Source organism: Parasteatoda tepidariorum, chromosome 2 (genome assembly GCF_982258835.1).
Source record: "Parasteatoda tepidariorum strain Cologne lab strain chromosome 2, Ptep-v5.0, whole genome shotgun sequence".
NCBI classification, from domain to species: Eukaryota; Metazoa; Arthropoda; class Arachnida; order Araneae; family Theridiidae; genus Parasteatoda; species Parasteatoda tepidariorum.
The window spans coordinates 106,165,661-106,181,157 of NC_141756.1; the positions used below are offsets into that span (position 1 = coordinate 106,165,661).

At 30.9% G+C, this 15,497-nt stretch overlaps 1 protein-coding gene across 7 annotated transcripts in view; it reads right to left on the minus strand.

Annotated features, from left to right (window-relative positions):
• mbl (splicing regulator muscleblind) overlaps positions 1 to 15,497 on the minus strand; it is a 101,023-nt gene that overhangs the window by 30,890 nt on the left and 54,636 nt on the right. For 3 of the 7 annotated variants that reach the window (XM_016055188.4, XM_016055191.5, XM_087157954.1), the window contains exons 3-4: positions 7,782 to 8,054; positions 1,187 to 1,363 (exon numbers count right to left, since the gene is read on the minus strand). In XM_016055188.4, coding sequence (XP_015910674.1) covers positions 1,187 to 1,363; positions 7,782 to 8,054 — 450 coding nt within the window. Of the gene's footprint in view, positions 1 to 1,186; positions 1,364 to 7,781; positions 8,055 to 8,858; positions 9,025 to 15,497 lie in introns of those variants that run through there. The other 4 variants (XM_016055192.5, XM_043051597.3, XM_016055190.4 and 1 more) reach the window with 3 other exon arrangements.

The window sequence follows — 15,497 nt, forward strand, 5'->3', positions numbered from 1 at the left end:
TCTCAACTTGTATTAAGAATACAAATAATGTATATCTTGAAAGCAAGAAGTAATTTTTCAACAGCTCAATATTTAGATATTCAACAAAACTAAATAGTATTCAGTAAAATGAAATTCACAAGTATTTGGATAAACTAAATTTTCAGCATAGTAAATGAATAGGCTGAATATTCTGTAAATCGACACTAACTACTCTGTGTATTTAACAGAAAGCACTTAAATTTGTATTGTCTTATGTTAACAAAAGATGTGAGTTTTTAAAAATACAAGATTTTGGTTACTATTCAAAATATAAGTGGTTCTGCAAAATTTTTAATTTATTTTTTCTATAACATATTTAGGAACATCTTTTATAAAAAATATATAAATTTTACGTATTAATTAAATTTCATATATGAATATAGGTTTTTGACATTCTTGACAGTGAGGTTTTTAACGCGACGGTTTAAACCGTCAAAAACTGTCACATGTCAAAAACCTGCCAACCCTGCTAAAAAGCAAATGCTGCATATGTATACATTAATGTGTAACAAAAATAAGTGAACTCTTTTCTCACAGCCTAAATACTGTTCAATAGTTAAAAAATTACAATAATAAACTTTGCGTATCCAGGAGATATATGCAAGTGTCTGCCAAGAAAAGATTGTCATTGTAGAAAACATAGCAGTGTGCTTTTGTGCTACACAAATGCAAAGGAACATAAAATCATAAACCCACACTAAAACAATATAAAAGAAAGCATTCATTGTTTAACAATCCAACAGCACAAAATCCGTTCTAAATAAATTTAACAAGGTACAATACAACAAAATATTAACATAAGTTTATGCAGATAGCAATGTATAATTAGTTTACTTTTACTTAAAGTAATTTGATACTTTTTTATTATATCTCTCTTACCCTAATATAAGAACTAAAGATATAAGCAAGATGAATAAAAAGGTTGCAAAAAATATAATTTTTTTCCCATCAAAAAAAGTAATGTTAACTAGATTATTTTGCAATACATGAGAGATAATAAACTGATGCATTGTTTTAAACTCAGGTTTTTAAATGCGCTATTCCAAACTCTTTTGCCGAGAAAAATAAAAATGCGACATTGAAGAGTATTTTAAATGCAAACTATTCAAACTATTAAAAACCCGTTTCAAACAAAAATTCTTGATTAATGGAATGAAGAGCAAACCTCTAGTCTATCTGTCCTTTGGAGCTTTTGGGCGGCTGTCATCAAAGGCGAAGGAACTAAACTGAGTTGAGATGAGAGGGCATCTGCTGGCAGGAGGCCGGTCATCATTGGAGTATGGCTCAAGTACGGACTGAAGGTGGACGCCATTGCGGGCAAATAGGTTGGCGTAGTAGTTGCCTGTAAGGTAAAAGACAAATTTTTCAATAAGAAATTCAAATACAACAAAGAAAAAGAGATTTATTTGTCAACAGAGTAGACATTTTTAGTCTATGTAGGTACATAACATAGGTGTTGTGGTAATAGGTTCTTGCCTTTTAATGGAAAAGAACTAAGTAATTTTTTATAGATCTACATAAGTTTGGCAAGTTTTATAACTTTGACTAAACAAAAATTTCAGGAAAATAAAACTTTAAATGTTACCACTAAAACTCGAAATGCAGAATCAAGAGTGTTGTCCTTCCCAGGGAAAGACTACTATGAAGTTTTTTTCCTCTTAGTACAGCCAGCTGGCATTCTATTTTTTAATTTGCTGCTTTGTATTTGTCTGCTTTTTGTTAATAATCCTTTACTTTCTGTTTGAATCTCGATCTCCACGGACTACAAAGGGTTTTCTGCACTTTATCTAGGTAATGTGCATAATTTGATATATGCTAGGTAATGTGCTTAGTTAGTAATATGGTTTCCATATTACTAAAATTCAAAAGTTAGTTTCTCTAATTCTTTCAATTGATTTGTTGATTGTTCGATTGCATTGACTTGATTCTTTAGACGTCATAAAATAAGTAAATGGCATAAGTTAATTTCCTTAACTGTAATAATATTTTAAACTATTTGATTTTTTTTTATCACAGTTTTTTAAGTGACTAATTCTATCAACTAGAGTGTTGTAGTAGCTCGATTTTTCAGATAGCGGAAAATAAATAAATAACATTGCTAATTTAAGCATACTTAAATGCTGCTGTCGTTTACAATGAAGATGTTAGATTCACTTAAACAAGTGCCCAGTAGTAACGTGTGGCACTTTCATAGATCACCCTAGTTTCATCTGCACATTAACCACAGTTTGTCTACGGTAAGAACTACCTTCACCATTAAGCCTGAGGCCATCTGCTACTGAGGAAACAAGAATGGCGCATTTCAAGAAGGGTAATTTCTCTTCATTCTAGGGTTAACACAACTGGCCGAAGAAAAATATTCCTTTTCTCTCGCCGAAACATGTCCTAAACAATGATCCAACACCTCTACTTGAAATAGTTATACCTAGTTACCATAGTCACCGCTATGGGTCCAGACGAATAGCTAGGGAAGTTCTTACTTTAGGTAAACTATAAATAATCTGTAAAATAAAAGATTTCTACACTTTAGCAGTAACATATACTACATATTGATTTCATATTAAGTTTTCTTGAAGATGAGTATGGGAGACTATAATACTACAATTCCAGATTTCATTGTGGTTATTTCTTAATATCAAGACTCACAATTAGTTCATTTTATTGTCAACTAAAATCTATTCTTAGGATGTCAAATATTCCCATATGAAATCATTATTTTGAGCATGATAAAATATATTATATTTCCGTCACGAAATGTATGACAATAAAAAAAGATCTGATTAGCAATATTTAAAATTGCATGCAACAATAAATCTTAAGAACAAAACAAAAGTAGCATGCAAGAGTAGTTTAAGAGGTGTGGGAAAACTTTTCACTGAACTAAATATCTAAACATTAGAATAAATTTTAAAATGGCAAATAATTCTAGGTGAATGGCAATTATGGAAAAAAGAGCATGCAGAAAGAAAAGCTAAAGAACTAAAACATTTCATAGCTACTGAATTGAATGTTTATTCCAAATAAAATCTAGTTTTTTAGTGTGAATTCAAGCTGACATTTTGTTTTATCAGGTCTGGAAAACGTACATTTAAAGAAAGAAAGGTGTATTATTGAACTAACAGGAGTTAAGTAGAGCTGCATGTTGAATTAACAGAATTTCTTTTCATCATTTATTGAACAATATTTATGACTTCTTAAGATTGTTGTCTTCTAAAATTAGAAAACTATAAAATGCAACAATTTAGTATAAAAAAAATATGGAAAATTACTTTTAAATTTGGCTACATGATTTGCTAATAGAATAAAAAAAAAAAACAATTTGTTGTCGATAAATATTCTTAGTGTAACGTATCCAAAAATAATATTTTAAAACTAAAAAATAGATTCCCGAAATAAGCTAGCTACTGTCTAAAAATGTGACTTTTTTATTGAAGTTAAAAAACGGCATGTTTTTGCTATATTAATGTACAGAAATAGTTTTGTACAAAAGAAAAATTGGAAATAATTCGAGCATCGAATTTCGTGCCCCAGACCAGTTCATATATATATATGTTCATATATATGTGTGTGTGTGTGTACACAAACATACATTGTGGCTTACCTAGAAATTTTATCCTTCTGAGTTTGCCCCATTGCATGAAATTTTTTTAGTTTTTCATGTGTTACTCTAGGTTTTAGCTAAAATTTGAATATTTTGGCCAAAATACGAACACTGTTCTTCGAAATTAAGAATAGATTTAAACAGTGGGACACACATTTAAAATTGGTGATATTAAGATAAACAAATATATTCTATGTTTCCAACACTTGATATATAAATATATATATAGTGACGGTGAATATTTTCCGTTAGTAGTTTACCTTCTTGTGGAGATCAACAACAAATAAGAAAGAAAAGTGCACAAAGTGGTAAAACTATAAATTTAACATTTTTTTTTCTTCTTCTTTTGAATGAACCAGTTCTGTTTTCTAAATAAAAAAGGATTAAAAAAAAAAAAGCTAGTTGGAATTTTAAACAAACTGATTCAATGCAACCTTCTATAAATAGTGTTGAAAATTAAATATCAATAGAAACATTGTTTTACCATTACTTTCAAGCAAAGGACGAATTTCTGCACATTTTTAATTTTTTAAATATTTTTCTGTATCTAATTCTTTTGTAGAAATCTATTCACATAAATAGATGTTTTATTTGTAAAAGTAGGGATAAATATAACAATATTGTGAACATATACAAAAAAATTTGTGTATACAAAATTATATGTTGGGTTATTATTTTTATTAAAATATCAAGCAGAACTATAATATATAACAAGCAGAACAATATTGAACTATAAACAAGCAGAACAATACTACTTTCAGAGTCAAAGTCAGTTCTTGGTGAGTAAGATTAATCAAATCTACAAATGGGTGAAAAGTGTGGGGGAGGGAGGAAAACTACTTGGGTTAACCAAAAATTAAAAAAAATAATATTTATAAAAAAAAATCATGCAATATTCAGGAGGAAAAACAATAATTAAATTTCACCAAAATAAAAGTTTATGAAACGGGTATGATCAGGAAGCTAAACAGAAGGGGGTAAGTGCAAAAAAGAAGAAACATATACTGACTTAAAAAGGAAGCATATAGTCTATCTAAAGAATTCCACAGAGTCTGGAGTTGTCTGTTGCTATGGAAACAAGAAAGAACACATTTTAGAAAGAGAAGCTCTTTGATACCTTTCTCATTGCCCCTATCAACACTTGTCCACCCCTAAAATAGTTCTATCTTGTAACCATAGTGATGAACCAGACCCCCAGATGACTAGTATGATGAGTTCTTTAGATAGACAGACTAAAAGTAACTTACCTAATAACTAATGTTTGTAGAACGATATGCGTCTAAAAATTATCTTTCCAAATTCGATGCATAATAACACTTAGCATACATTAAATTAATTTTTTTGATTATCAGGTATCGGGTGTTAATGATATATGCATTCCCCCCTTTTTTTTAAAGTATTTTTGTCTATTTTTTCTTTCTATATATTCATAGTTTAAGACATTTTATTTTGAACTCTTTTTTTTTTCTTTCTTTCCAAATCATTTCTTTAATGAATTTTGAATGATATTTTTCATTTAGAAGACATTTTGCTTGTGAATTAAATTTTTTCCTTATAAACTTTGCATTGAATCTACTAATTCCAAACATGCTCCGATTAACTTTTGGACAAAAGACAATATTTCCAATTAAAAAATGTCAAAAAATATTTAATAATGCAGTTGACACTCATTATAACCAGCCCTGTGGTCCAAACGCAAGCGTTATAGCATGAGGTTCCTATATTGTAACTACATAAAATTATTGTAAATATTTACATTTATTTCATAAATATAGGGTTCGTTTTTGCATAAAACATGCAGCACTTTAAATGAATTATGAAACTGACTAATACACAGTTTTTTTTTGTCAAAAGTATTATTTAATATAGTGCATTAATGGGTAAAAATACATTTAAATATTTTCAAATTATATCGTTTAATATTGCCCATTAACTTTAGACATTCATTCTGTGTTTTTTCTAGATTTTGAAATTATGCTACACAAAAATGTCATTAAGTTAGCACATTTTGTTCTTCTGCCTTTAATTAAAAATTAAAATTGTATCACAATTTTTGAATATTGTAAACTAAGCTCCTCTTGGGATTTTGTATAATTTACCAATTTGTGTTACTCTTCTATCTACTTCCTTTAAAATTTTCAAATTTCAGCTCTAAGTATATACTGGTTATAAAACGCATAGCTTTACACTGGTTAGGAAAAGCCATTTACACTAAATAACATACGTCCAGAGATTGAGCGAAACTAAAATTTAAAAAAAAAATGTGAATAATATCACGTGTTTTAATTCTAAAATAAATCATCTCTTACAACACTTCACAAAAAGAGTGAATACAATTTTCAAATTAAAAAAATATGATCGAGAAATAATAGTGAACTTCTTGAAAAGAAATTTTGAAAGGTTATGATTATGCAGGAATTTTCTGTTTAATGTCAATAAACCTTTACTTTCTGTCTTAATCTCGATTTTCATGAACCACAGTTGGTAGCATAGCTGTGGCTTTGAAAATTATAATGCAGAAAAAGTTTCACTAAGTTTTGCTGTGATCTACATCGTTTAGATTCCATTATGAATGGAGACTTGCCGAGCATTCCACTGCTTAACAATGAAAACTTCCATCAGTGGCATATAAAAATTAAAGATTTGTTAACTATTAAGAAAATAGCCAATGTGCTTATCGAAGCTCTTGTTGACGCAAAATTACGAGAACAATGGGCACTGAATAATGATAACGCTGTAGCGTATATTCAACTTTCATTAACACTCTAGTGAAAATTTCGCACTTACCGCTGAACAACATCATGTAAATTCTAGAGCTACAGGTAAAAACCAAACAGTTTTCATCCTGGTTTCCGGTGCTACTTAACACATGATAGAAGATTTAAAAAATTTTTAGAAACATAAATAATGTTAATGAAAAAATACATTTAGCAGGTAAGAAGGCAAATTTAATTTCTAAAGGTATTGGTATTGTAAAAGCTACTATAACAGTTTATAATTGCATAAAAAATCTAACTATATGATGTTACATATGTACCATATTTAAGAAACAATTAAATTTCAGTATCTAAATTAATTGATAGGGGTTATAAAATTGAATCTAATGGTACTGATATTTTGAATTTAAGAAATGACAATCACATTGATATAAATGTTGTAAAAGTAAAAAATCGTTTTGAAGTTTTAATGGAAACGAAAACAACATTTCACCGAATTTTTTTTAACTATAATGATGTAAATAATTCTTAGTTAGAATGCAATGAAGTAAGTCATATGGATATTTATATTTGGCATAAAAAACCTTTAAATCCACAATACATGGTGAAAATGAAATGCTTTCTTTAAACTTTAAAGAAATTTTAATTAATACACCCCCTTCCTTACAAATACAAAAATGCAATTGCATGTCTAACTTTGTCATTTCTACATAAGACAGAATTTATAGCATTCTAATACAGATTGTGCCAAATTAAATTAGTAGTATTGTCAAAGAATTTACAGTAAACTTTTTTAACTTTGAGTAAGGTTTAAAAGAGCGCCTAGTTCTCCTGTGTTTAGAAACAAACAATCTATTATTTTATAATATTGTGTTTTGCTCACAAAAAAAAAATCTCATGACATATTTACAACACACACCAGATTTCTTGAATATATGAATAATAGTTTTTGAAGCATCTGAATCGATAGAAGCTTCTTGTCAGTTAATTGCACATGAAAACGTAAAAGACTTTATTTCTAAACATAAAAAATTTTCTAATCATAAGGGATTACAAATTAGAAAAATGTATAGCAGGAAAAAAATGACTATCAAAAAATTTGACTGTTCTATAATGTCAGAAAATAATCAAATAATTAATAATAACACTTGTTGATCCAAAGAATTTAAATACCATTGGTACACTGTCTATAAATATGCAGCCACTTATAGGTTTTTCCGTCTACAAGTAAACAAATATCACATGACCATTAAGCTTTACCAAGGATTACCGCAAAACTTATTTTATAGTACTACTTAAATATCTTACCAAGTTGACTAGCTTACATTTGGGGCAATATATCCGATTCAACTCAAACAAGCAGCCACCTTTTTTTTGGTTTACGGTAAATCACACAAGAACTGACTTTTCCTCCGATTGGCTGCTCTATATAAAATACTCACCTTCAGAGCATTTGAGTTCATTAAGTTCAAAGCAGCAGCACATTGTTGCTGTTGCTGTAAATGCTGCTGCTGCTGTTGGGCCAGTTGGCTGTAGAGAAGACCACTTACCACTGCAGTGGGCAGTTGGCCTGTTAAGAGAGGCTGGAGGGGTATCTGCTGCAGCAAGGCATTCTTTAAAGCGAGGTGATTTCTGCCGTTAATCAAGAGCTGATCTTTCAAATGTTGAGGAGGATGAAAGTACTTGCAAGGAGGCTTCTCCCGATTACACCTTCCCTAAGGACAAAAAGAATAAATTATTTATTCAGAAATCAGAATTAAACTACCTAGATAACAATATTTTTATCACATATTTTCCTAATGCAGGATATCTGCTACATTTTAGATTTTCAAATTCATGTCTTTTCTTGACTCATCCCAAGAATTTTTCACGACTTAACAAAATTACTATTTTCTCGGACAAAAACACAACAATAAATTTAAAAAAGCATTATAATAACATTAATTGAAATTATTGGTATAACCAAAACTGTTATACTCTGCATCTTTATATTTATTGATTTTAGATTTAAAAAACAGAGTAAAGAAAGTGTTGAAGCAATAAAATAGCTGAGCAAATATTTTTTTTCTTTTTAAAGAACATAATACAACATTTTATATTTCAATAAAATATGATTGCGAGTGGGGATTTTGTCACAAATTCAGATATTCCGAACACGAAGAAATTGGGGGAGGGGGTAAATTCTATTTTAAAAATTAAGAATCTGCCATCACACGCTGGCGAACATTCAACACTTAGCTAACCTTACATTTTATTTATGCTGTGGTACTAGTTTTGTTAAATTTTTTTAAGCTTACGACCTGTAAGAATTTTGTCTATTTACAAATGAACAAAGAACCAATAACATAAAGGTAAACAATAGTTTTGATAACCCGAAGGTGACGTCATTGAAGATCGCAAAGTATATCATTGAAACCAGAAATAGGATTTCAGCAAAACTAAACGAAACCAAGGATGGACCAACCAAGGCCTAGAGCCATAAAAAAGTTTTAAAAAATAGTATAAATTCTAAAATTTACTTCCTGTTGAAAGTTACCAATGAACACACAAGGTTGCATATATGTATCATAAAAAGTTATTTTACTTTCAGATATCAAAATACAGATAAAAGGCAAAATACGAGCAATTAAGGGATTCATAAAAAGTAACGTTATTTACAATTTAACTTTTCATCCTTTGTATCCCAGAAAGGTCTAAAAGGCTTAAAATAGTTTACAAAAAAGATTAGCTTATAGCTTGCATAGTGTAACCAAAATACTTTATTTACGTTGCTGTTGTTGTTAATTTACGTCGCACTAGAGCTGCACAAAGGGCTATTGGCGACAAAGGATGATCCGAAGCCATGACATCACAATTTTGATCTTCGGCGTTGATGGCACCCCTGCTTCGGTAGCCCGACGACCTGCGCGCGAATTCAAGCACTTTACGGTAGCACAGTTCAACGAGGACCAATACCGCACACCCTCGGTCCCTACGCAGATTGATCCAAGTGGTCACCCACCCGCACACTGACCGTAGCCAGTGATGCTTGACTTCGGTGATCTGCTGGGAACCGTGTCCTTATTTACGTTGCACAATGGGTTTTTGGCGATGGTCAGGAAACATCCCTGAGGATGATCTGAAGACAAGCCATTACAATTTTGATCTTATGCAGAGGGGATTGAAAATCCGACGACCTAGGCGCTATGCCGAGCAATTTACGGTAGAACAGTTTAACAAAGACCAATATCGCGCACTCTCGGTCCCTATGCAGGCGGATCAAAGTGGTAACTCATCCGCTTACTGACCGCAGCCAGTGAAACTTGACTACGAAGTTTTGCTGGGAACCGTGTCTTTACGATCAGTTCACTACGAGACTGAAAAAAAGAAGAAAGGGGGGGGGGGAGGACCGCAGACAATCACTTCACCAACAGCTCAATTCGCCTATCGATCACTTTGCAGACAGCTTATTCCTCAGTCAGGGCCACTAATCATTTCGCTGTCACGATCATATTAAATTTTTAACTTATATTTCCCATTAAAATATCTTTATTTAATGTTTTCGTCTTTTATTCTAAAAAACTTTTTAGCTTTTTTTTTTTTGTATTTAACAGGATTTGTAGCCAAATCTTTTAACAAAAAATAAGCACCTTTTAAGTACTTTTAAAGCACTAAAAAAATATTTTAAGTGCTATACAGATTAACAAAAATGCAAAATAATTTTCAAACTTTACATGATCATGATAAAATAACTAGTTTCTGACAAAGAACTCTAATCCTGATTATATTAGCCATTATAAAATGATCAAGAGTTTTTCGGTTCTATATCAGAGGGTGGAAAATGAAGACCGAAATTGTGTTTATTGTAATATGCAGCAGAGTAGCACACGAGAGTGCAATAATCTCAGCGAACCCAGCTCAGTAGACGCACATGCGGACTCATCAAACATGCGCATTTCCTCAAACACGTAAAATGAATGGCGCTTTCATACGCTGTAGACCGAGGTTATGCCGAAATGGATTGTGGTTGAATAAATTATGAAAATATTGGATAGAACAATGTGAAAAGCACGCTTTTGAATTATCATTGGCGAAAATCGACATGGTAAAGAAAGAAAAATCTCATTTCCGAAAAGGGAAAATAGGCACATTTTAAAAATATCCAGTGAAAAAAGCACCTTTAAGGACTTTTAAAAAACGAAAATCAAAAATAAGCACTTTTAAGAACTTTTTAAAAACGCTACGCACCATGTTTAATGTGTGTGTTGATTTTCAAAGGAAAACTGTAGTGTTGTGTTTTTCAAGGCAAAATATTCGATTATACAATAAAGGAAATTCGTCAGAAAAATTTAAATAAAGTTGACTTGGTCATGCCGGAAATCTACTACAATAAATAAATCACCTGCAACAACAAACTGTTAAGGAGTCTTTTCGGAGAAAATGGTAAAAATTTGCACGGTCTGACGACTTCGAGCATTGAATTTCAGGGGGAGGGAGAAACTTAAATAATTTTAATTAGGCAATAGATTTATTGTTTCTAATTGAATGAAATGAGACCTATCCCAAGACGATTGGATTAAAACGATTTTATGCACAAAAAATCCAACTTTATACTTGAGTCTATTTATTCACAAGATTTCCTTTCCCGGTTTGCATCAATTCATCGAGCACAATTCGTCGAAATAATGCCCGCAACGCATTATGCCTACGACGAATTGTCAACGCGACGAATTGCGCCCACGACGAGATGTCGCCTCGACGAATTGCGCGCGATAAATAGTTCCACGACTAATTGAGTGCGAATTGACGCGACACCTTCTTTCTTACCTTAAACTTAACTTTTTTTTTAAACTTTTATATTAATTTTGATTCAACTAGTAATTTTTTTTCTTAACTTTTTTTTTCACATTAAAAAATTTTTGAAAATAATTTTATTTTTAATGTCTAACGCAAACATCGCTTGTACCTTTCGTGTCAGCTAAAGTAAGCAAATGACAAACCTCCTCCCCTTCCGTTAGGTGCTAACGTAATATTTGAACTGACACTATGTGTAATAAAAAAAATAATACTAGAATTATTTTCATAGAAATAATTGCGTTACGTTTTGTTTTTATATTTGTTCTTAGTATTTAATACTGGTATAAAGTTAATACTAATAACATTTAAATAAAATAACCGTATTATACTAGTATTAAATACTGAAGAACTTTAAAATGTTGCTCTTCAGTATTTAATACAGGTATAAAATTAAGTAATTAATATGTACTTTAAATAAAAATAACTGTATTACTATACTAGTATTAAATACTGAAGAACAACATTTTAAAGTTTAATTTCCGCTTATACAGCTAAGTATAAAAAGAACGATAATTATGTAAATAGAAAAACAGGACTAATAACAGGAAGCAAAAGTTGCAATTATTACTGACCTTCAGCCAGATTACAAAAAATTTATAAATTGACTTTTCTGTTTAGCATAAATGAAAGATATATTCAGAAGCAGTTTTATAGTTTTATAAATACATACATTTAAAATTAAGGCACAGGTATAACGGAAGATATTCTCAATAACATTAATAAAGAGTCCAAATCTTCGACCGCTCATCTAACTGAGGCACTCATGTGCCATGTATATAAGGAGTGTTACCATTTTAAAATTTCATACCTCATAATTTGGTAATCCCCCCCCCCGTTAGATATCTCAATAGGGGCCGTTCCATTAATGATATCACACTTTTTTATTGTTGACCCCCTCCACCCTTTTGTCACTAAGTGTCACAATTCAGCATACCTACTAGTCACATGTCACACTAAATTACACATACTAATTCAGAAGAAAAAAAACACATGTTACAGATTACATTTCAAGTTTTGTTTCTTAACTTTGAGTTTAATGACATTAGTGAGGATAACAGCAATAATAGTTAGATGTGTACTTATTTTGATGACAAAAATGAAATAAAGTGATTATATATAACGTGCTGATTTTAAATTATTTAATTTTAACGGAAATTTGTATTGTCACACTTCTTGTCCCTTACCTTTGTCACAATTTAAAAAACCCCTCCCCTCTAAGATTTATGGTCGGTCCCATATCAAACGTTAAATATAACTTGCAAGTTAAAAGAAACTAAATAATAAAATTCAGATGGTTTTAATTAACGATAGAATAAAGTTGCATACATATTTTAATAAGAGAAAGCGAAGAGCGATAACATTTTAAAAACTTATACAAACTATCATTTCACAATTATATAAAATAAAATTAATAAAAAAATATTTTTCCTTTTTGAATATAAAACTGACTTTTCGGTGATAAATTTAAAACTAATCCAAAAACCATTGGTAATCAAATTAAATACTCATTTAAATATGCCAATGATGTCCGCGTGATAATATCCTTTTCTTCAGTGGATCGATTGGTCTGGGTGCGCGAATTCCCGGCGCCATCTTTTGCCCGGGGTCCAGCAGGGCGCGACGCACCGACGCCCTTTACTTTAAGGGGATATCCGTAAGGAAATAGCCACAGCACCAAGTTTTGAAACAGAAAGCGCCCCGGCTACAGATTGGATTATGCAGACGACTTAGAGGATCGATGATTTCGAGTGTTATTTTATATGACAGATCCTAAAATGTCTCTCCCCCTCCCCCATTTATTCAAATCCTAAAACTTTTTGGAAGATTTAAAGTAATACATAAAATATCTGCAACTAACAAATTCACCTACAACTCTTTTACAGCCCTCGCCGTCACGTCTGTAATTATTTACCTATTTTCTTTCATTCATTTATAATGAACTAAAAATTTTAAAAATTACGTTTCACAAGTGGGCAACATGGGGAAAAAATAGTTCGAACACACTTAAAAGCTGAGGCGCATCACTTTCGAAAGGCGGAGGATTTTTGGTGGTGATAAAAGTTAATTGGTGAAATGATTGCGCCCTATGTTTTCCGTTCTAGGTGCGGTAGGATTTCCACTTGAAAAACGTAATTTTTTTTAAAATTTTATTTTATTTCATTATTAATGTATGATAGTAAATAAATAAAAATTATAGGTAAATCTATGTTTACAGACATTTATGCACTACTTTTATGAACTAAGAATGAAATTTTAACTTTTTTTATTTTATTATTTTTCTTACCTATACATTTGTTTTTGTTAGCTTATATCGGAAAGCAGTCGAAATTTTGATCAGGATTAAAATTGAGTCAGATTTCGTTTGCAACATTTGAAAAACAGTTGTAACTTGTTTTTTTCATCAAGCACTGAATTTCAGTGTTCTAGCTAGTCAGAATTTCGATAAATTCAAATACTAACAGTTAGAAAAATGATTGAAACTTGTATTATCATCAGGAGCGGGGCTTCGGCTAAAATTAGACTTCTCTATCTAATCGGAAAGTTGCTTGTAATTCGAGTGGTGGAAAATTCTCCTTTACGATAATATCGTCATAAATTCTGTCTGTTCCGCTAAGGAAATCATTGGCACTTGCATTCATTTTCATCGCGCAATGAGCTCCAATACAGATTTAAGTGCTCTAGATACTTATAAAGAAGTCGAAATTTTGATAATAAGATTCCATTTTCACAACAACAAAAAAACCGCGTTAATGAAAATGTAGTAAAAATTAATAATTAGGATAAAATCAAGAAAATTGATAACTGAGTTTGATGTGATAAAATTAATTTTTTATATTATAGAATAAAACTGTTTGTGCATTTAGATAAAATGTTGCGCGAAAAAAAAGCAACATCTAATGATTATCATCTGCTTTTCTGATCAAAATTGTGGTAGTGTAATGTGCCAACATGCATCACTAGAGGATGAATCTCGTCTTATAGCTTATTAACATAAGCCTAAAGCATTAACGTAAAATATTAAATTAAATACATTAATTTCTGAGCCCAACACAGAAGACAAGGGAATTCCTCGATCAAAAAATGAGCCAAACTAGCATGCATGGAGGACTTTCTGAAGAAACAATTGTGTCACATGGAACGGAATAACACGAAAATTTCCCACGATTAGATCGATTGTAAGGAGATGCTAACCTATGATCAGTCTATCATTGATGGTATTTTACTTCAGCAAGGTGTGATTCAAGAACATAATTCGTTCGGATCGACCATTGGTTGAATTCGAGCCTGGGTCAGCTGTAAGGGAGGCGAGAGTTCTATCCCCTCAGTCACCGTGGCTCAAAAGATAAGAGTTAATCCACCAGAACAGTATAAACAATAAAAAGAGAGGAATTAAGACAGCTTGCACAATGTAATGAAGTCAAGTTCACCAATACGTAAACACAACGCTAGATTTTAGTCACTGGCTACCGATAATACACATAGCTATATCAACTATACAATATCGCGATCATTATTGATAATTATAATTATCGTATATGAAGAGGATATGAAGATGATAGTATAGCGAAATGAAGATGGCATATGAAGATGATAGTATAGCGAAAATTATTCACAATGATAATTGCGACATTATTGTGAGTATTGATAAATTTTATGCGGGTTGCTAAAATAATATCCAGTATATAAATTAGTAAAATTGGTAAAATATCACAAAATAGTACTAAATAACGATATTTCTTTATTGCGATAATAAAATTTGCACTTATCCGTTATGGGGGTCAATGTTCGTGTAGTCTATAACTCAGAAAAGCAATCGTCAAATTACGGTCCTTTATAACAGACAAGTAAAGTACCCCAATATGTAAATAGTTTTGGTATAAGTGTGGATAATTTTTGGCTTATCCTTAGTATTAAGAACGATGGTTCTATATAAAAATGTAATGATAGTCTCACAGTTTTCCACTGTTGTCAACAAATTTTTATTGGCTGGAAAATCACATGGTAGGATCCAGTTTTCTCACATTAATTTTCATATTGGTTTGGTTGTCATCAGCATAGAATTGATGTAAGTCATACAGGTATTTTCTTTCCCATAAATATTTTTGTTTCCCTAATTGGGTATAATATGAAAAAAACACAACTACTTCGATTTAGTAGGAACAACATATGACGCAATGCTAAACGAATGGAATTTAGTTGTTGTTTATTTAGTTATTGTTATTAGTAGTTGTTGTTATTTGTTTTAGTTGTTGTTGTTTATTTAGTTGTATTTAGTTTCAATAACTTTTCTTTATAATGCAATAAAATCTGGCGAGCAGCTA